This window comes from Cydia splendana, chromosome 19 (genome assembly GCF_910591565.1).
Source record: "Cydia splendana chromosome 19, ilCydSple1.2, whole genome shotgun sequence".
In the NCBI taxonomy this organism is placed as follows: Eukaryota; Metazoa; Arthropoda; class Insecta; order Lepidoptera; family Tortricidae; genus Cydia; species Cydia splendana.
This window is the reverse complement of record NC_085978.1, coordinates 10,796,162-10,819,337: the sequence shown is the minus strand read 5'-3', so window position 1 is coordinate 10,819,337 and position 23,176 is coordinate 10,796,162. Positions and strand designations below refer to the sequence as shown.

The 23,176-nt window shown below is 39.1% G+C and overlaps 1 protein-coding gene and 1 long non-coding RNA gene across 2 annotated transcripts in view; one reads left to right on the top strand and one right to left on the bottom strand.

Moving 5' to 3' along the window:
- LOC134800080 (alpha-tocopherol transfer protein-like) overlaps nt 1–20,350 on the bottom strand; it is a 59,471-nt gene extending 39,121 nt beyond the window's left edge. Inside the window, exon 1 of the mRNA XM_063772547.1 lies at nt 20,077–20,350. Coding sequence (XP_063628617.1) covers nt 20,077–20,224 — 148 coding nt within the window. The 5' untranslated portion in view covers nt 20,225–20,350. The remainder of the gene's footprint in view (nt 1–20,076) is intronic.
- On the top strand, nt 10,120–12,496 carry LOC134799789 (uncharacterized). The gene is made up of 2 exons (XR_010145463.1): nt 10,120–10,437; nt 12,158–12,496. It is a non-coding gene; the product is annotated as an uncharacterized LOC134799789 (long non-coding RNA).
- Nucleotides 20,351–23,176: the final 2,826 nt, after the last annotated feature.

Sequence of the window (23,176 nt, the reverse complement as noted above, 5' to 3'; positions counted from 1 at the left end):
TGCAAATGTACATAGGGGCTGTTCATAAATTACGTCATCTATTTTTGACGATTTTTGACCCCCCCCCCCACCCCTCAAATCATCCAAAAATCAAGCTTCGGATGAATCTGTTTCCTCCTACGTCATGTTACCATCATCCGATGTCCAGACCCCCCCCCCACTCCTCCCATTTGAAACGACGTAATTTATGAATAGCCCCATACTTGTACTTATGAAGGTATATTACTCGAAAGAAATTATAGGTACCTACTCGCTCATTTACATGTTTCGTCATTGCATTTGGTACCTATAGGTTGTAAAGTTTGTATCAACGAGGGTTTAAAAACGAACTGGTACTGAGGATCTGATGATGATTAAGGTGGTCACGGATACCAATCAACCATGTAGTAACATGATTAGGCTCGTTTGATTCGTCTCAACAAGATCTTTGACACTGAAGATACACAGGGTCTGATGATGGAGCTGGAAGGTGGCCACGGGTACCAGTCTATCATGTAACTAAACAACTTCGTGTTTGGGCTCGTTTGATTCGCCTCAACAAGATCTTTGACACAAGACAGTACTCAGGGTCTGATGATGGAGCTGGAAGGTACCATTACCAATCAACCATGCAACTAAACCACATCGTGTTTAGGATCGTTTGATTCGTCTCAACAAGATCTTTGACACTAGGTGATACTCAGAGTCTGATGATGGAGCTGGAAGGTGGTCACCGGTACCAATCAACCATGCAACTAAACCACTTCGTGTTTAGGCTCGTTTTATTCGTTTCAACAAGATCTTTGACACAAGATAGTACTCAGGGTCTGATGTTGGAGCCGGAAGGTGGTCACCGGTACCAATCAACCATGCAACTAAACCATTTCGTGTTTAGGCACGTTTTATTCATCTCAACAAGATCTTTGACACAAGGTAGTACTCAGGGTCTGATGATGGAGCGCGAAGGTGGCGACGGGTACCTGTCTATCATCATCAGCTCCATCATCAGACCCTGAGTAGTATCTTGTGTCAAACATCTTATTGCGACGAATCAAATGAGTCCAAACACGAAGTGGTTCAGTTACATGGTAGACTGGTACCCGTGGCCACAGTCCAGCTCCATCATCAGACCCTGAGTACTAACTTGTGTCAAAGATCTTGTTGCGACAAATCAAACGAGCCCAAACACGAAGTGGTTCAGTTACATGGTAGACTGGTACCCGTGGCCACCTTCCAGCTCCATCATCAGATCCTGAGTACTATCTTGTGTCCAAGGTCTTGTTGAGACGAATCAAACGAGCCTAAACACGAAGTGGTTTAGTTGCATGGTTGATTGGTACCGGTGACCACCTTCCGGCTCCAACATCAGACCCTGAGTACTATCTTGTGTCAAAGATCTTATAGAAACGAATAAAACGAGCCTAAACACGAAGTGGTTTAGTGGCATGGTTGATTGGTACCGGTGACCACCTGCCGGCTCCATCATCAGACCCTGAGTACTATCTTGTGTCAAAGATCTTGTTGAGACGAATCAAACGAGCCTAAACACGAAGTGGTTTAGTTGCATGGTTGATTGGTACCGGTGACCACCTTCCGGCTCCATCATCAGACCCTGAGTATTATCTTGTGCCAAAGATCTTGTTGAGACGAATCAAACGAGCCCAAACACGAAGTGGTTTAGTTGCATGGTTGATTGGTACCGGTGACCACCTTCCGGCTCCATCATCAGACCCTGAGTACTATCTTAAGTCAAAGATCTTGTTGAGACGAATAAAACGAGCCTAAACACGAAGTGGTTTAGTTGCATTGTTGATTGGTACTGGTGACCACCTTCCGGCTCCATCATCAGACCCTGAGTACTATCTTAAGTCAAAGATCTTGTTGAACCGAATCAAACGAGCCCAAACACGAAGTGGTTTAGTTGCATGGTTGATTGGTACCGGTGACCACCTTCCGGCTCCATCATCAGACCCTGAGTACTATCTTGTGTCAAAGATCTTGTTGAGATGAATAAAACGAGCCTAAACACAAAGTGGTTTAGTTGCATGGTTGATTGGTACCGGTGCCCACCTTCCGGCTCCATCATCAGACCCTGAGTACTATCTTGAGTCAAATAAATACATATAGAATGTCAGGTCGTTTCAAATATTTTTAATCCTGTCCGGTAGTTTATTAAACTGTACCATTATAAATTATAATACTATAAAAACGGTGCTAGGATCAAAGTCTCTCGTTGCGGTTTACACGCACACAGTATAGCGTTTTACACGGCGCCCGCCGCACACAATGATAAAAAACCTCGTCGTCGCCGTTGAAAATGTGCGGAGCCGACCGACACACGTCCTGCCTCTACAAGCTCTGCCGCGGCACTGAGCTGGCGCAGCGCGCGTCATCGGTAATATAGAGTAGTTTTCAAAAAATTGCCAAAAAATTATAGTAGAATTTCATAAACACTAATGTATACCAACAGTATAAGCAAACGTTGCAGATTGCTTGAGTATGAAAATGACTTCGATATTAAGTAGATTTTCGTAGGAATTGACACTTGTTTCGGAGAGAAAATCGAGTTCGTTTTACTTTGATTTTCTCTTTCTCAAAGGTATGTAGGAAAAATATAGTTTGATATGCCTAAAGTACAGGGTATTAGTAATACAAAATAGCCAGGTTTAGCAGAGTAAAATTCTCAACATTTCCAAATAAGAGCTCGCCATTCAGTGCTTCACGGGGTTTTTCGGGAACGACCATCAGAAAAAAAATCATTACTAATTTAATAAGTCCTTTTTCTAATATTTACAACGACATTTATAAAGATAAGAAGACGCTTTTACTGGAACAAGTACTCATTGTTTCTAATAATGAGCGCAAAGTCCTGAATTTCGTCGACTAGTATCATCAATTTTGCATTATTTCGACTTTTCTTGTAAGAGCGCTCTTAACGAAGTACAGTGGAACCTGGATAATTGCAATCTCAAGGGACCGGCCATTTTTTGTCAATTAACCAGGTTTTTCATTTAAGCAGGTCTTGTCAATTAAAGAGGTTCAAGAAATCGTTGTGTCAATTATAGAGGTTTCCATTAATAGAGGTTGCGTTCTGACAAATTTCTTTTATGGAGGTGCAAATAACTATTATCTACACGCTTACGTTCTGGGTTTCTGGTCTATATATTATATCAAAGCAATATCTATACTTGCACTTTTACACTACATTAATTACTACTTTATTTTCTTATCAATTGGGTTTAAAAATTCCCTTGAATTGTAGAAGAAAGTTTTATTAGAATGTAAAAAGCATACTTTGTTTTTGATTTAATCAAAACTATTTCACCTACTACAGGCTGTGATTGATACCTAATAAATAAATTGAATTCTGGATGAAAGTATAAATAAAATAATCATTGCTATTAAAATATTGTTTCTGCTGTCTACAACTACATTATTTCAATTACAGAGGTAATAAGTAAGACTCGTTTCAATAATAGAGGTAAAAAGAAGAGCATAAATAACGGATTTTTTTAGCACAGGGTCAATTATAGAGGTCTTTGTTGCGATGTGGTCAATTACAGAGGCAAAATTACGAAATGCACTAAAATCTAAATTGCAATTATAGAGGTTCCAAAATTTCAATTATAGAGGCCTTTTGGTCTCAAGGGACCGGGACCGGACTTGTGGTTGCAATTATTGAGGTTTTCCATTTATCCAGGTGCCAATTAACCAGGTTTCACTGTAGTACATAAGGGGTCATCCATTAATTACGTCACACGAATTTCTAGGTTTTTTGACCCCCCCCCCCCCCCTTGTCACATTTGGTCACATTTGGCAAACCCCTCCCCCCTAGTGTGACGTCACATTTTTTCTACGAAATCGCCAAATCGAATTAAGTAAGTACCTAAGTATTATTAATATTTTATCAAAATATTTTTGACGATATAAATATTAGTAATTTTATAACCCAAAACTGCTTAGGAAAGAAAATTAAAAGAATAAAAACGATTATCGTTTTAAAAACTTGTTATTTAAATGTACAGCGAATAAAATAATTAAAAAAAAAAATCGGTTACTGATGAAGTTAAAGTGACGTCACAAAGTTTGTGTCTCCCCCCTCCCCCATGTCACAATATGTCACATTTTCTTGACCCCCTCCCTCCCCCTAAACGTGTGACGTAATTAATGGATGACCCCTAATTTAGGGCATAATGGCTTGGCCACACATGCTGTATTCCATACGCATCATGACTTTGTGTACCTATCTGATGGGCGGACGTATATGAAACGCCTTGTACATGCAGGTGATCCAGGTATACACCAAAGCTTAGTTTTCAATCGAACACTTGTTATATAAGAGGAAAAACTGCACGTGAGCCTTCCAAAATTTTAATAAACGGTAAAATACACAAGATAACCTCACATATATTAAGTGATTATCTTTGCATCAAATCAGCCTTTTTTCCATCAACTGCATTATTATTGTAGCATTTCTCCTTCGAAGCTCTGTTTGTAGAAAAGAAATTCCCACCTTTTACCAGTGGTAAAAGGTGGGAAAATAATTCCCAGTAGTTACCACTGATAAGAACTTGGTGGTAACTAGTGGGAATAACCCTTTTATTGTTAATAATTACTGTTAATCATAATCATCTTCGGAGTCGAAGTCTGACGAACTTTCCCCAGACTCCGTCTTATCTATTGTTATTTCTTCGACTCGCAAAGGCGTTATGTGTCCTTCAAACCATTTGATCTTATACATTTCATCTCTTAATGTCCAGCCACAATGTGTTGCATCAAATTTGATGCAAGTGGATTCTGCCGCACACTGCCACATTGAATTTATGAAAGCCGTCCGTAACAAGCCATACGTCAACAGGCTTATTTTAGCTATTATAATCCGTTTGTTTCATTCTATTTTTCGATGAGGTAAATTGTAGCTCTCACGTGGTACCACAAAATTGGTCGGACACAGGAACCTGCCAACACAGGATTTGGCCAACCACTTTTTTTTTACTGTCCTCAAAGGCAGTTATCGTACCATACAAGTTTCATACGATTTTTCGATAAAAAATTTTTTGATGTTTTTTTTATAAATTTGGTCGGACTGCAAAAACTGCCAGGTTAAGGTGAGGCCGACCAAGACATACGTCAACAGGCTTATTTTAATCCGTTTGTTTCATTCTATTTTTCGATGAGGTAAAATTGTAGCTCTCACGTGGTACCACAAAATTGGTCGGACACAGGAACCTGCCAACACAGGATTTGGCCGACCACTTTTTTTATTACTGTCCTCAAAGGCAGCCATCGTACCATACCAGTTTCATACGATTTTTCGATAAAAAAATTTTGATGATTTTTTTATAAATTTGGTCGGACTGCAAAAACTGCCAGGTTAAGGTGAGGCCGACCAAGACATACGTCAACAGGCTTATTTTAGCTATTATAATCCGTTTGTTTCATTCTATTTTTCGATGAGGTAAATTGTAGCTCTCACGTGACCCAATAAATCTGGTCGGACTGCAAAAACTGCCAGGCTAAGGTGAGGCCGACCACTTTTTTTTTACTGTCCTCAAGGTCAGGTATACTACCATACAAGTTTCATTCTATTTTTCGATGAGGTTTTTTTTGATGAATTTTTGTCCAACGTTTTTGCCATTTGTACAAAATCTGCCAGGTTAAGCCTAGGCCGACCAAGTGCGTTGGAAGCTACTAAATGTCAGGTACCTCTACAGGGTAGGTATATTCTATTTTTTGATGAGGTTTGTTTCATGCAGCCGGCCACCGGACTAGTGTTTCCGCGGTCGCATAGTAAATAAATTATGATTTTTTTATCGAGTTGTGGTGCGAAATTTTAGACTTTACCGGATGAACATCATAATGAGCGCTTAGTACGTTTATTCAGTAATAGAGTAAGCTTATTATTTTAAAGTACTTAATACTTAATAGTATATTTTTAATAAATTATTTTTCATTTATTTGACCATTGGGGTACTTTGGTACAATAAAGAATGGGGCAGTTTTGAACATGTCAAAGTGCCCCTCTAGTGTATCTAAGTGCCCCTGCCAGTTTTTTTGTTGTGAAATTTTTTTACTGAATAGTGCGAACGTACAAAGAGAAAAAAAAATGACAAAGAAAAGTTAAAACAACCAAAGTAGCTTTTTTTGAAAAACTGACACTGATTTCATTTTTTTGTAGTTTTAGTGCACCTGCTTAATAACTGGTTGTCAGCACTTTTTATTTTACTTCGTGTAAAAAAACGCCGAAATAACTATATACCAACATGACAAACATAATTAACTTTAACTTACGAATGTAACATATTGAATATAAAATAACTTATTAAAACAAACTAAAACTACAAAGAAATTAAAATTAAAACTAAAATAAAAGAAACTTACCTATAAAATAAAAACCTAATTATAAAAAGAATACCCCCTCTAGCAGGTCCGCCTGTGGCATGGTACCCATTACGCTGGCGGCGTTTCCTCGCTGAACCGCCAGGGCGATTCGTTGCGAGAAATACGCGCCAGCTCTGGGGTCCCCTGTGGCGTCAATCAGCCGCCCCGACAGGGCTCTCACAAAGGCCTGCATGTCGGCTGACCAAGGGCCCAGTGTCTCTACCGCGAGCGCCGCAAACTCGTAGTCCTTAAGTAAGGACGAATATTTGCGGCGCTTGAGAACCTGGGCCTGGTCAGCCGCGCCGCCGGCCTGGGTGCGGGTCGCCTGGATATGGGACTGTGCGAAGGTATCTACGCACGTTGCGTCCCACACCAGGGCCCTACCTAGTTCCACGGCACCAATGTGGCCCCGTCGGGGCGCCTGCCATCGTCCCTCGCCATGCTCGCGGGTTCGAGAATCGCAGGCACAGACGCGGTGGCAAGCGACCGACGGACCAAATCATTGATGGTACCGTGGCGAAATAGGCGGCCGGCGCTTTTGGGGCATGAAAGGCCATGTCGGCCCAGCTGATCGACGTTTTTGCCACAGGCGCAAGTGTGAGGGACACATATTTTGGACCCAAGCCTTAAGCATATAGCTATTCTCAAGTTACTTGGGTCAAAAACGGTGCCTATTTGACGGGAAGGGAGTGCTTGTAGCCAATGGCCCGACTCGGGGGCTGATACGGCTAGAATTCGGGCACGTTCGAAGTCGTCCGGACTATCCTGAAGAAGTGTGGTATGAGCTGCTTTTAAGGGAGGGGAGTCCCAAGCCCGCTGAATGTGACGGGCGACTGGGATGTCCTCACCCGGACACGACTCACACCAGGCCTCCCTGGCCTCACTTAGATTCGCTATCTCATCGTCAGGTATCTGAGGAAGGTTTAAAATAATACCGACGAGAGATAGCGAGCCGTATACTGAGGACAGGAACGCGGGTAGAGCCAAACTGGCCGAAGTGCGAACGCCCAGTCCACCCAGCCTTATGGGCATACATCGTTATCGCGGGAGCAAAAACAAGCCTGTCACAGAACACATGTAACTGAACGTCCGTTTTGTAAAAGTGGTATATTCTGCCTACACATTTTAAACCTCTAAGATGTTCTTCATATCTAGCATGAAGTTTTCGCAGGAAAAGGTCAATTAAACTCGTATTTCACTATGTAAATGCCTACCTATAAGTCAACATGTCAACTTGAAAACCAAGTTACCAATGTATTTAATTTTTTATATCAGTATTTACTTCTTAAAGTATTTTATGTGATTTTAGTAATAGATGACCACACTTTTATTTAAATTCGATTCTGCTACATTTTGAGCCGATAGGTACATAAGAACGTAACTCAATAGGAATGTCACTTCTGTTATTATTTATTTGTCATAATCTTTCACTACTGTCAAATCGTTGTTGATCCCGCGATAACGATGTATGCTTATGGGTAGAACCGCTTGGGTCCATGAACTATTGTCGAGATGAATGTTCAGTGTTTTGGAAAGGCTTGCCTGAAGGGAGGAGTCTATGGAAGACAGGATGGACGGAAATTTCCAAATTGGGCAACTGCGGAGTAAATACGACGACCGGTCTGGCCTAGTGGGTAGTGACCCTGCCTACGAAGCCAATGGTCCCGGGTTCGAATCCCGGTAAGGGCATTTATTTGTATGATGATACAGATATTTGTTCCTGAGTCATGGTTGTTTTCTATGTATTTAAGTATTTATATATTATATATATCGTTGTCTGAGTACCCACAACACAAGCCTTCTTGAGCTTACCGTGGGGCTTAGTCGATTTGTGTAAAAAATGTCCTATAATATTTTTTTTTTTTTATTTTTTTTTTTTTAAATTCATAAATTTGGGTGTAAATAAGCAAAAACGAATGATGAAAAGAGCCATATGGGGATTTATTTTAAATAGGAGGTCTGATGTATTATTGAATAAATTTAATTTACAGTTAATGACGGGTGCGATTGATTCGTCAAAAATTGGTGAGCCTAAAAGGGTGAGGGATGTTTTTGAATGAACGGAAATATTAGGTAAAACTGCGTTAAAATTTGTTAGTATATCTATTTTTGTATTCAATGGAACGTGATCTGGAATAAAAATTTCGCATTTAGTGAAATTTAATGCAAGCCCGATTTTCGAAAATTTATCTATGATAGATTGTATATCTTGTAGTACGGTTAGTGCGTCTCCGCCAAGGGAGCCGTCATCTAAGTACCAACAATTGAATTTTGAATTTAGACTAGAGATGATGGGGTGAATGACCAAACTAAAAATGGCAGGCCCAAGCGGATCTCCCTGTTGGCAGCCCATACTTGACAAGATAATATCATTTCCAAAAAGTAATTTTGAAGGTGCTCCGTAGCATTGCGAAATGTATTTGTAAAGTTCTGGTAGCTCTTTTTTTACTTCTGCTAATAGAGCACCGCGGTCGACCGAATTAAATGCATTTTTGACATAACTGTAGTATGTTCTAATAGCACCGCACTTAATAGACGTTTTGTAATGTTTAAAAAGTTTACTACTGGTCAGCTAACTGAGTTGATCTGTAAAGTGTGCTCTGCGGGGCAGTTTGAAACACTTACGGGGCACTTTGATTCACGTGCCAAAGTACCCCAAAACGATGTATCAAAGTGTCCCATGTAATGTATCAAAGTGTTTAGAGTTCATTTTGAGGCCTAAAATCGATTTCAAAAAAAGGTGTACCAAGCTGCCCCGCTTCCCCCTACGGATGTGATTAGTTGAACCATAAACATTATAATTTTTAAGAAAAAAAATACCGATTTCTATGGGGGCCGGTGAAAGATTATTGTAGATGGTGCACTATGTAGAAAAGGAGGTAAAACCACCCACTTTTCTAGTAGCATTTCGTTTCTGTAAGGGTCTTAGTTCTAGCCTAACCTAACCCACTTCTCTGATAGCAGTTCGGTTCTGTGAGGATCGCAGTTCGAACCTAAACAAACCCACTTTTCTAGTAGCATTTCGTTTCTGTAAACCTAACCTAACCCACTTAACGGCTTTTTTGGAATATAATATTAGCCAATAAAAATCGTTTGCTAAATAATTTTTTGTCCTAACAACATTTGACAAAGTAAAATCATGCCAAGTGATAATTTGACCAAATAAATTATATGCGAAGTGTAACTTTGCTAAAGGTTCCTTTGGGAAATGAAACTATTGCGATAAGTTTGTTGGGAAGTGAAATTTGGCAAAAGGTATTTGGCCCAAACGAAAGTACACCATAGAATAGAGATAGTTTGACTCCCGGGGAACGACAAAGGGTTATTTTCATTCAAGAAATCACCCTTTAACTGATTGAATAAAATAATAGCTACCTACCTAAATTAATAATTCCACGCTGACGAAGTCGCGGGCAAAAGCTAGTATATATATAACAGTAAGCTACAGAGATGAGCCACTGAAAATATCGTTGATACACAATTAGACACCTAACCTATTTTTGTAAGGATATATTATTATCACTGCCAAAAGAAGGTTAAAGGTGCCCTCTAGCGTTCCGGGAGTGGGCAGTCAACGTGAAAAATGTTAAAATGCTGGAAAGTGCAGGGGTCAAAATGTCCATACGGAACCGGCTGTCTATGTGGCAAAAAGTATGTAGGTTAATAGGTTCGTTAGGTAGCTTCAGATGCCCGAAGGGCAAACCGCCGAGAAATAGGAGCACCGCGAAGCGGGGCTCCGTCTAGTTACGTCTAGTTGCATAGACAGCCGGTTCCGTATGGACATTTTGACCCCTGCACTTTCCAGCGTTTGAACATTTTTTAACGTTGACTGCCCACTCCCGGAATGCCCTCTAGTAGTAGAAGGTATTGTCATACAATGAATGGTATTATAATTTTTTTTTTCATATATATACTATGGACATTCCTCGATGGCATCAAGTTGCAACCGGAAAGCGATGATCACACGGCAAATCAAATCCTGAAGACTATAGCAGCCACGTCAAAGAAAGATATACCTATCTACCTACCTACCTACCTACCTATTAAAAAAAATGTTTATTCTTTCTCGTTTGATATGTAAGAATGTATGTCAATAAGATGTTATTAGTTAAGACTGCGTCGACCGTCCAATGGCACCCTCATTGGGGCAATTATGATTTCTAAAAAATACAAGGCAATTAATTAAACTATCATATAAATGATCATATTAATATAATATGGGATCCTATTTGAAAGCAATTTTACAATCATGATCATACACGCCATATTTGTTAAAATTGTTGTTATTTAATTACCCTATGATTAAAAATTAAATTAAATTGATTTAAGACCAACAAAGGATCAATTTCGTCATTTTAATTTTAATCTTTCAACGAATGTTAGTAGGCATACACACAAATTTATTAACTAACTACATATTTACAGATGATGGTGTAATAACAACAATTTTGTGTGGTACTATACAGCACGTCCACGGATGATTTTATTATTTCTTTTGCGGTACATATTCATGAAAAGAAATGTACTTTTATGTACTTATGTTTTAAAAAAATGTACTCGCACGGTTTTGGCATAGCGACATACAGGTCGTGGTCGTGCTGGGTAGATACTGCCTGGCACGACCACACTATATTTATGGTTAATTTAATGTCAAATGAATACAAAACAAATGTACTCAAATTGTACTATCTACAAGCACATCAAAATGTGACAGTCATACTGCAAAAATCGCTGTCATGATTAAAAAAGGTGAACCTAAGGGCTGATTTAGACGGCGCGCGAACTCGCATGCGACTTTCATTATATTTTTTTTGATCGGCTGGTGGCATCGTTTCCGCCATTATAAACGATGCTCCGATACAAATACAACGCTGCTCGTCGCAGTGCGGCGTAAACGCCATCGACAATAAGGTCCCTTTACATTGATGATCCCACATTTAGACATTATGCGCGCGCGAACTCTCATGAGATTTTAGTTATTTCAACCAGCCGATCAAAAAAAATTTAATGAAAGTCGCATGCGAGTTCGCGCGCCGTCTAAATCAGCCCTTAGGTTCACCTTTTTAGAGCACCGTACAAAACTTTGTTCACGGTGCTCTTATTTAATCATGACAGCGATTTTTGCAGTATGACTGTCACATTTTGATGTGCTTGTACATAGTACAATTTGAGTACATTTGTTTTGTATTCATTTGACATTAAATTAACCATAAATATAGTGTGGTCGTGCCAGGCAGTATCTACCCAGCACGACCACGACCTGTATGTCGCTATGCCAAAACCGTGCGAGTACATTTTTTAAAAACATAAGTACATAAAAGTACTTACATTTCTTTTCATGAATATATACCGCAAAAGAAATAACAAAATCATCCGTGGACGTGCTGTATAGTACCACACCACACACAATTTTAACAAATTTGGCGTGTATGATCATAATTGTAGGATTGCTATCAAATAGGGTTCCATATATATGATCATTTCTATGATCTCATTGCGGCCTTTGTATTAGAACAATAATAATCCAACCTAAATTTCGGGTCGACTATTGAGTCCAGGACTGCTGCCAAGAAACTTGATGTCCTAATATTTAAGGTGAGGCGGCACCAAGCATAGGTCCCTTCGTGCATGGAATACTGCTGCAACCTATGGGACGGTTCCGCCAAGTATCAGCTGGCAGCCCTGGACTCGATAGAGCGCCGGGCTCATATACTTTTTGGCGATGGCTGTCAAATCAAAGTTACAAAGTCTTGTTCATATCATCGCCGACGAGTTACATGTCTATCGGTGTTTCTAGGGAGTGCGCAAAAGAATTGCACGACCTGATCCCAGCTTTCCCTTTCCGGACGTCCAGGCGCGAGGAGCGAATGCACCCGTTCGTTGTTAATATTCCATTTGTCCGCACAAAACGATTTGCCTCATCTTTTTTGGTAAGGACGATTAAGGAATGGAATGCGCTTCCGTCATCTGTGTTTCCTGGGAAATTTGACCTCGGTCTCTTTAAAGCAAGAGTGAATAGGCTATTACTTACTGAGCCGGTAAGCTCCATCATCTTAGGCTCTGTTTTCACTTTCCATCAGGTGTGACTAGAGCCAATGCCCGTTCAGTTTATTATAAAAAATATATATACAAAGAGTACCTACTATTGTATTATTTCAGTAGTTAGTGCCTTTGGGTATAGTGCGACATAAAATAGTAGAAATTAAATAAACTGGAACTATAAATATTCAATACTAAATTGTTGCCATGTTTAAGCATTTTACGTCAAAAAAGGGATAGTAACGTAGAAAGTGGCGCCCTCATTTATTTTCTACTGGTTTCTGTCGCACTGTAGTTTGAGGCAGGAAATAGGCAATATTACGCAAAACCCTGCGTAGAGGGCGTTACCGTCCGTGCATTACATGACATGCACCGTCAAACTATTTGTATTTGTGCATTACCTGTAATGCACGGACGTATCGGTCCATGTCAGTAGTGAAGGCGAGGGACAGTTAAAGTGTTAATAATAATAGCACAACCCAGGGCCTATCACTCTTGGCCATTCGATCGACAGAGAGGCAGACAACGAAATTTCGATTAACGCGTTTTGCGGTAGGCCATCTGTAAACATAGGTACTGTAAACAAATCACCTTGATGCATCAATATCATAGTGAAAATTGTGAAGAAACTCCGGGGGGTCAGGGCTTTGCACATAGCAAGACCGGGCCGGGCCCGCACCGTGCCATTCCCGAGCCCTGCATGGTGATGACATAACGCTTTGCATAGAAAACGAAGCTCCGGAAGCTCCGGCCCGGCCACAGCCCGGTCTAACATGAGTCATCCTAAACTGGAAAAAAACCGGAAAAACTAAATTTTGTGAAATGATCGATAAGCATTTGATTTTTTCCGGGATTTTCATCCCTAATTCCACCCAGTAATAAAAAACGGACTTTTCTAAATATGGTTAAAGTACAACTTGGTTTATGAACGTGAATAAGCATTTTTGAGCGTTCATAGGTGAATGTGTGGAGCGAGCATTATTTGACGTATAGGTGTGGGTTTAACAAAAAGAACGCTTGTCAATAAGGCGTTCGTGCTGTTAAAATTCAATTAATAATAGCCTTTATCGACCATCAACAGTGTAGTCCCCTTTTGATTGATGGAAATTGTCACGTATAGTTCCACTACTCGCCGCCGCACCGTGAATAGCGCGTTAGTTCATCTATCGCTCACAAGATGTCATTAATTCCTGTAAACGTATATACTAAAAAAAAAAGCTTTACTCTATGCTATAAAATACCCTTTCGCACGTCAAAAACTCCAAGATGGTGCCCAAGCCCATGGACAAAAAAGTCTAGCGATAGTATCCACACCTGTCAAAATTTGACATTAGCAATCCACAGTTAGGTGACAACGAAACCAAACCGACGTAACCGACATACCCCGAGTTCAAAGTTATAATAAACCGTATAGTAGTAATAAAACAAAGTTGATTTTTTCTTACTTATTTTTTCGATCGCATGTTTGCGATAGAATGCGATTCGACGAACATGCGATACAATCAACTGAGGATATGAAGTGGATTTCAAATGTCAGATAAGTACGTGTCGAATTAGGCCCCTGTTATTGCGCTTGCTTGTAAACAACTAAACACGCCCATTCATAGAGATTATGAAAAAATACGGCCATTAGGTATCATTCCAATCACATACTGAGAACTAGCGAGTCGAAGAGCTCAAGTGAACCAAGAACGGGCTTTCCAATTATACATATTAGTAGTTACGTGTCGTGAGGTCACGTTCTACCGGTTCGCCCGAGAGTTCAACTGGACTGAGCCTGCGCAAGCATTAGGAATACACGGATTACACGGCGGTTATTATATATTACATATAATATAATTAAACTCGCCACTGATGTTGTTGTCTTATTTTGGTAGAACCTATACATTATGGCTATAATTAGAATTTAAAATCTGTCTGACGTCAAAGAACGGGAAACTAAACCGATTAATATTTTTTGCTCTAAAGGTAGGTCAGAGTATAATGGTAATTTTAAGGTTTAGATTTTTTGTGGCTCTTCGCGGCGGAGAATTGATGAAATGAAATGAAATACTCTTTTACACATGAGCAGGTAGACCATAGAAGGTATAGGATCCTATAGAAGTGGTATACGCGTGCCTCCGTGAGGGACAAAACATACGCAATGCGACACTATGATTGGTCGAATTTATTTGTTGCCCACCATAATCCATACTAAATTTACGGTGCGGAACAAATAAAATGTGAGACTGTGGCAAGGACAAACAATAATAGCTCTTTCGCTACTCTTACTGAAAGATACATAAGCCTATCCTGTTCGGTCACTTCCCCTCATCTTTCATGCCAGATCCAGTTATACCTATAACTAGATTCATGAGGTAGACAGATATGAAAGTCTAAAGTTCAAGTTCAACCTATTGATAGTTCGGTACAAAGAGTAAGTATTATTCAAATTGCTATTGAGTACTTACCTACCTTACCTCTAAGATAGTCTTGTTTTTCTAAGTATCCGGCTCGAAGGACCATATGTTGCGAACGCAACCTTTTATTTGTATAAACTCTATACTTACATTTATATCAGTTCACTAAGAATTGAAGCTTTTTATTTGAGTCGTCGAGATCCTGGCCTGCACGGCGGCTACATATGGTCCTTCGAGCCGGATCTCGACGACTCAAATAAAAGGCTTCAATTCTTAGTGAACTGATATACTCGTAATCTTCCAAAAGGTTCTGGTTTACAAGGGTTCTTTACTAAACGGTTAAATGCAGAAGTAGTGTGGTTATTGTATGGAGGCTGATTAGAGAGAATAGAGAGTGATTTGCAATATTTGATCAGTACAAAAGTTGGTTTAAACTTGGGTGCCTCTAATTGGCCGCGATACAGATCCGAATATGTGGAGCGCACCTTTTGGTGCTTTAGAAAAAGCTTCTAAATACTAGCCGAGCCCGACGGCTGCGTTTAGCTACTGCATTAGGAATGTATTATAGTTTATACAAACAAAAGGTTGCGTTCGCAACAGTCTTGCCATAAATTCTGTCACTAAGTGATTTATCCCTATTCCCTAGCCTAGAGATAATAATTTTAAAGTTATTTAAATAAGTTTTATGTTTTTAATAAAGGGACTAATAACGAATACTTATAAAATGCCTAATGATAGTAATGATCATTCTGTGTTGCTGTCCCTCGCCTCAATACATGCCATCGAATCAATACAGAACAAGCGAATCGTCCCTAAAACAAGCATTTTTTTTTTGCGGAAATGTTTGTTCGGGTAATTTATAAGTAGGTATTTAGGTTATCGATGTTTGTACGATGTTTAATGTATTTTTTGTCTGCATACAGATCTAAGGAAGCGGCAGATGTGGGTATAGTTAACAAAGTACGAGTAGCAAAATCACCGACTATTTCATGGTTTTGTGAGAAGACCAATATTAAAGTGTCACTGAACCCCAAAATATATATTTTATTTATTTATTTCAAACAAGTTAAACAGCATAACAGTAAAAATACCAAACCACTGCTAACTACACAGAAAATTTAAGAAAAATAATACAATATGTATACAATTCATCACAAATTACAATACCTAATTGACATCTTAACATAATTAGCACATTTTAAACAGTAGAAGGACGTGCATCCATCTTCTCACAAAACCTCAAACATTCATCACGCACAACCACCAGTCTGCTTGCAAACAAATCACACTGAGAGGCTGATGCGAGGAGCGCATTCAAAAGGAGCAAAAGAACGAACCAGAGGAGAATTCCTACGTGATACAGTACGCGAAACCGGGACTGCCAGGAGACAACGGTCACGAGGTCTGAACTCGATTCTGGTCCGTGGAGGAACGTACAGACAGACGTACTAGTTGCCCCACCAGCTCAATACAGTCCGACTCCCCGCGCAGGATACTGCAAGCAGTAGTGAGAAGAGCAAAGTTACGTCTTACCTCCAGAGAGTTGAAACCCAGTATTCCTAACAAAAATTTGGTTGGGTATAAAAACGGAGAGTACCCATACATTTATTTATAGAGGAACCGTATTAGAATACCTTTTGCACTCTCTCCAGAAGTAAGACATAAGATGCCTTTTATAAGGGTCCCAAACAACGGAGGCGGACTCGAGTTTGCTTCTTACTAGGGCGCTGTACAGGAGCTTCACGGTGCCTGGGTCATGAAAATCCCTAGAATTCCTGATTACAAACCCTAACCTCTTGTAGCAGTCACGCGCCAATGACAACATGTGGTCATCAAAATTTAGCTGGGAGTCGAGGATAACGCCTAGATCTAGATCTAGAATACTAAACAAACCAATTCGGACTCGCGAAAATTTTAGACCCAGTAGTTTCGGAGATAAAGGGGGGGTGAGTGATCATATAAGCCACTATAAGGGTTCCGTTTTTTCCTTTTGAGGTACGGAACCTTAAAAAGTGCTCCACTTTAGTTAAAACACCTGCCGGAGTGCAGTAACATAAGATACCATGTTAGACACTCTAGATAGTTTAACCTTTGCGCAAGACTGTCTGGAATATGGTCCAGGCTTCCAGGATAAAAAAATGTACATTTCAATAATGCTAATTTCAATAAACTATACTATTTGGTAGAATGTACAAAAAAATTACTTACGTGTAAATAACGAAACGACGTAAATAGACTAAATACTAACTTAATTATTTATTTATTTATATGAGCCTAGAGTGTCCCACTGCTGGGCAAAGGCCTCCCTCCTCCTCTTCCACGTATACTATAAATTAAAACTTTATTCTAAAATTGTCTCCTGTGGCATGCATGGTGCCGAGGATGCTTGCAGCATTAAATTTCCTCGACACCTCGAAAGATCCAATAGGCAAGTACTTAGATATGTGTTGAGTGAGGAAGCTGCCAGCTTTTTCGCCTCCAGTGACATCGACCAGCCGTTTTGGTTAAATTTTTGGAACAGGACGACTCCGAGGACCTAGGGTGTCGGCACCAAAAGCAACAAAGGCTCTGTATTGGTAGGTAGAAAATTGAGTAAAAGTGCATTAAGTAGGTATAGATACTTTCGCATTAGTTGTATAAATAGTCGCACGTACGTGTCTCATTTATCTGTATTTAATATCTCGGTTAACGACAGTCATATATGCAGATGATCTAATGACTAGAAATTATATTTTGAGCTAACATAATTCGATAGCTTTATAAATGACTTGAATCCACATTCCCCAGGCTCTTCTCTAAATATTGTAAAAATACTTGGAGGTAAAATTATCACTACACTTTATAAACAAAGTCCCCCGCCTCGTCTGTCTGTTTGTGTGTATGTATGTTCGCGATAAACTCAAAAGCTACTGAACGGTTTTCACCTATATATAAAGTGATTACTGAGGAAGATTTAGGTATAGGTACTTATAATTTGTTAAAGTTTTGTGTAACCCTTTCGAAGCCCGGGCGGATCGCTAGTTTTGTATAATATGGGTTACAGACATCGTTTTTAAGTAATCAAAGTGATCGTTAATCAACGTGCTGTAATGGTAGCAAAGTATGGTTGACAAAAAAACAAATACGCACGTTTATTCAGTATAATTTGGATAAGTGATTATAATTATATATATAAATCTCATAATTTGTGAAATATATAATGTTTAAAATAGCAAGTATTGTAAACGACTAAAATTTGTTGAACAGATTTGGCTGTCAGTCGTTCACGTCGATTGGAAAAAAATCATTTTAAATACCTTTCTACGTTAACAGAAGTCACAGGAAGGTTAATTTAAATCTCTAAGATATTGCACGCAACTATAGTTGTATTTTTATGACATTTAATGTCATTTAACGTACATAGTTTTAAAAATATATTAGGGCGGAAAAGGTTTCGTACCATAAATATTTATATCTAGATGTGTAATCCTAAGATAAGTATTTATTTTATAGTTAAGAACAAAAGTGAATATTCAAATGTATTTGTTTTTTCTGCCAACCATACCCTTGCTACGAAAACTGCACTTTGATAACGATCACTAGGTACCTAATCATCGATAAAGAGCCCTCCTAAACAAAAGGTTTTTTCTATAATTCTATTTATATATATATCCCCGATCTAAAGAAAAAGTAATTAAATTAAATAATTAGGTACACGCAAACATACGAAAATGAGGTTATTGTGCCGCGGAAGTAGCTGAATCCGCATGTTTGTAACATTGTATTGTACGAGTATTGTCCGTCAACCTTCAATGCAGCGACTACAATTTATTATAATATAATATTAGCATAAATGTAATATAAACAATCATTACTGAGTATCATTAAGTGTAGAATGTGGATTTGTTTACCTACATAATAATATTGTTACATTTACATAGTGGTTCGCAAAAACCGGCCCTATGCACCTATTCTAAAAATATTTTAAATATAAAAGTACACTTCTCGTGTATCTTTTCCTTATCGACCTTTATTTACTTAGTAAAATTTTTAATCATTAGGTACCTAATATATTAGACTGATTTACGTATGCGCATTTATTTGATGCAAACATTTCGATGCAAGTGTATGCGCGCTCCCCTCACAAGACAATAGTAGATTGTACAACAAGGGCATAAAGTGACCTATTTTTACCCGAGGCAATTTTTAATATAATAGTAGAATAGTAGACGAGGGTAAAAATGGACATTTATGCCCTTGTTGTACACTCTGCTTTTCACTTCGATTGCGAGGAAAATATACAAAAAATCAAATATATTAGGTTATTTTAACGTATTTATTCAAGACTAAAAAAAATTGTTCTTGGGCCGGTCGGAGGCGCGGGGCACGCCGATCGGGAGAGCGCCGGTCGGGGGCGCGCCGGCAGGGCTGGCAGTTTGTATGGCAGAATTTGGACTTTATTGCTGTCAATAAGGGTCGTAATAGATGATTTTACTTTATGCTCTAGAGCATAAAATGCGATTTTATGTCGTCTACGCACGACATAAAGGTGCACTTTTTGAGCATGAGAAGTGAAAAAATATTTAGGTATCAGAAATGACTTAGGTAATTAAAGATTAAGTACCTACTACCTACCCATGCCAGTAGGTGTGGCGATCAATAATAAATAGATTACCTACCTTCCATTTAAACCAAAGAATATATGTGATATATAATAAAAAATAATTGAGTAGGTTAGCAAACTATTGATACTATACTCTACCTATATTAGGTATAATCGAAATCATCTTAATATTAAGTGTACTTATTTAAAACGAAGTAAATTGAGTCTAACCGTCATAGTTACAGCTAGGAGCGGTACTAAACTGCAATTATGTCCATGCTACGGCTAAAGTTTAGCTTCATGAGGGTCATCGTATTATCCGAACATGTTTTAGTCAGCCATTATATATTACACACTTGTAAACAAGTATACAAAAGTATACGAGTATCAATTATTTAGACTTAGAGCAATGAGAACACGTACACGTTCATAATTTTTTTAGATAATTAATAATAAATATTACGTTCTGATTAATTATATATGTATAGATATTATATTATTAACACAATTGCCTAAAAACGTCTATATTTCATAAGAATTATCTTCTAATTTAATTTTACGTTGTTACTAAATATGAAAATAATGAATGAATGAAGGACTTTATATCTAGGTCAGAAGTATAGACTATAGAGTACCTAGAGATCTGTATTTTCCTCGTTCAGTATTACATTCAAAAATATTGTATTGTATAAATACCTATGCTCTCAGGCCGTGGCAGATGTGGCGAAGCAGCACACATGCTCCGGAGGTCCCGCACCCCTCTTTCGAGGTCCCCTTCACCCTCCCCCAACTCCTGCTTAATCATCTCCAGCTGTTTCAGCGAAGGTCCTTGCAGCAAAGCCATGGCACTACACTACATTCAAAGTTCACGATTAAAAAAATTAATTGTTCTCAATTTGAATTGAACGAGTCAAATTGCAAGCTGTGGCTGAGTAAGGACAAAACTGCGAGTGGTTTGCGCGCGGCCAGTGCCTTATATAAACAAGCGTCGATTAGAAAAGGTAAGGACGGTTAGGGCGGAGACACACTATAGTAGAATAGAGAGCGTTTATTCGAGGCAAAATAATGGAAGAAAACAACACGTAACACGACTTAACATCATATAAGCCACGAAATACAGTAAGTAATTTTTTTAAAAATAAAATTCTGTATGTCGGTTCTACTTTTTTGGTGTTTAATTCCTATTCCTTAAAAATATATCGATCAGGGCCATAAAAAAGTATCCCACATTTTTGTACGAAAAATCCAAGTTCCGGCGCGTCACGCATATACTAGTAAGTAAAAAAAAACAAATTTTCAACGTTTATACAAAAACGTGACGATCCGGAAAGGACAAATTGGGACTTTTTTATCTATTAGATTGAATTTTGTAAATGCTGATGGGTATTAGTGACCCTGCCTATGAAGCAGTCCCGGATTAGGACACTTGCAATCCTTACTGTGAGACTAGGTCGATCTGTGTAAAATTGTCCTATATTTATATTTGATTAACACATTCACATTCATTGCCCGCAGGATCTACGTGCTACAAGCGTAGCCTATAACACGGTTTTTCCTGTTTGTAGCGAAAAGCGCCTACGAGCAGAGAACCCACCTAGCGGGTCGCTGGCTGTGAAAGTCTTAAAATACAATATGGAATGTACTTTTTCAATAAACGATTTTCATACGACTACTTAGATATTTCTCCGTCGTAAACTAGCCCTTACAATGCGTTGACGTCGGCCGCGTCACTGCAATGCCGATCAAGTCAGAAAATAAGCGATTACGGCCATTTTCCACGATGACACCGCAGACGTGTGTGAGTTCATTTGCATTTCAAAATAAACAGCGAGCTTCCTACTTGCTATATAAAGAATAAACCAGAGATACTAAACTTGGAAAAGTGAGAAACGCCCCTAAATATTTACATGTGCAACAGGCAAAATAGTGGCTATAAGAATAAGAAAAGCGATTAAGAATAAAATCTGACTAGTTTCCTATACCTAAGAATATTGATTATATTAGAGTACAAAGTCCAACTTAAAAACAAGTATGTGCCAATATACTTTTATGTCTCTGCTAAATTCTTGGATTTTAACGCTTGGGGGCATGGACGCTACGAACGCATACCTACTAATATGCGTGCTGAAAAATAGCCTAGTGAGGTAGGCTAAGCACTTGCCTACACCGCGTTTTTTTATACTACGTCAGTGGGAACGAAGCATGCGGCCCGCCTGATAGTAAGCAGTCTCCGTAGCCTATGGACACCAGCAACTCCAGAGGTGTTACATGCGCGTTGCCGACCGCACTGTCCGCACCCTCGTTGAGAACTGGCAACCTTATGGTAACATTCCATTTCTGACCGCAGCTGCACTACTGGTACTGAACGCGACGGTGTTATTGCCAATTTCTATAGTAAAATGAACAGCAGTGCAGCTGTCGTTGGAAATGAACTGTCACCTTTACTCACCGGCATCGGCAGGAACGCAACTCTATGAGTAGGGTCTTGTGTTAGGTATTTGGTTGCGGTTTTCTGTGAGATTAGGCGTTAGTTTTCTCTTAGGCGTTAAAAAGGTTATCAAAGGGGGTATATAAATAAGTACTTAATAGAAAAATAAGGGGACATTTTCTGCTGAGGGGAATAGGGCAAAGTCGTTTCCCGGGCCCTCTCAGTAGGCTTAATAAGCAAAATATAAGTAGAAAGTGCTCGTCGAAAGGGTAGATGTATAATCTCTTACCACCTAATTTGATTTTTGCTTTACGTTTTATGAATACTAAATAAGTATATTATTATCTGAATCATATATCTACTAAAAATCTAAGTGGATTTAAATATTTTTTGAGGAAAAACGCTCTTAGGTAATTTGTTTATAAATTAATTTAGATACAAAAACATTTAAAGACACAGAACGGGTTTACTTAAAACATTAAGGTTTAACCCATTTGTGGCCAACGCTCAATATATTTAGTTATTTACCAATGTTACGAATGCATCCGTTCCAAAAACACGACGATCTGTGTCGTACTTTGGTAGGTCAGGTTTTAGGTACAGTGGGCCTACCGCCAATATCGACATATAGTTATCAGTACGTCTACCATCAGTTTTGACATTGACATATACGCTCACGTCTACGTAACTTACTTTCTATGTATCTCGCTCGTACTCGCATATTAGTGCAAGCGAGATGTACAGAAAGTAAATTACGTAGACGTGAGCGTTATGTCAATGTCAAAACTGGTGGTAGATACGTACAGGGGGCCTACCGCGAAAACCGAAATCCGCCAATTGCGGGGATCTTTCTCTTTTACTCTCATTAAGACGTAATTAGAGTGACCGAGAAAATGCCCGCAATTGACGAATCGATTATCGCGGTTATAGCCCGCTTCCCTATCGCCCGGAATGGAGTTACCGTACACCCTGAAATAAGCGGCAGATTCCTGCAGCAGACCTGTCTCCACACGTATTGGCTCGCCTTTCCTGTGGGATAAGACAGTGAAGCCGAGAGGATAATGCAGGTGCTGGGCATCCCTGAGCTTCCTTAATTCCGTCCCAGGCAGTGTAATGTATGTTACACCATAAATCGTCTGCAATAGACGCAAAGGCCTATAATATGTTTGCTCGAATTTACAAGAGCAGTTAACGAGTTTTGATATTGCATGGCGGTAGGCCTCAAGCAGTGGATAGGTTAACCCGGACATTAAAAGCAAAAACTGGGCTAGACGCAAAAAAAATATAATCGATTGATTTTCCTGTGAGAACCAGATTTAGGTACCAAACCAAGTTCTAAAAGGCACAAAAAATGAGCTGCCTAATTGT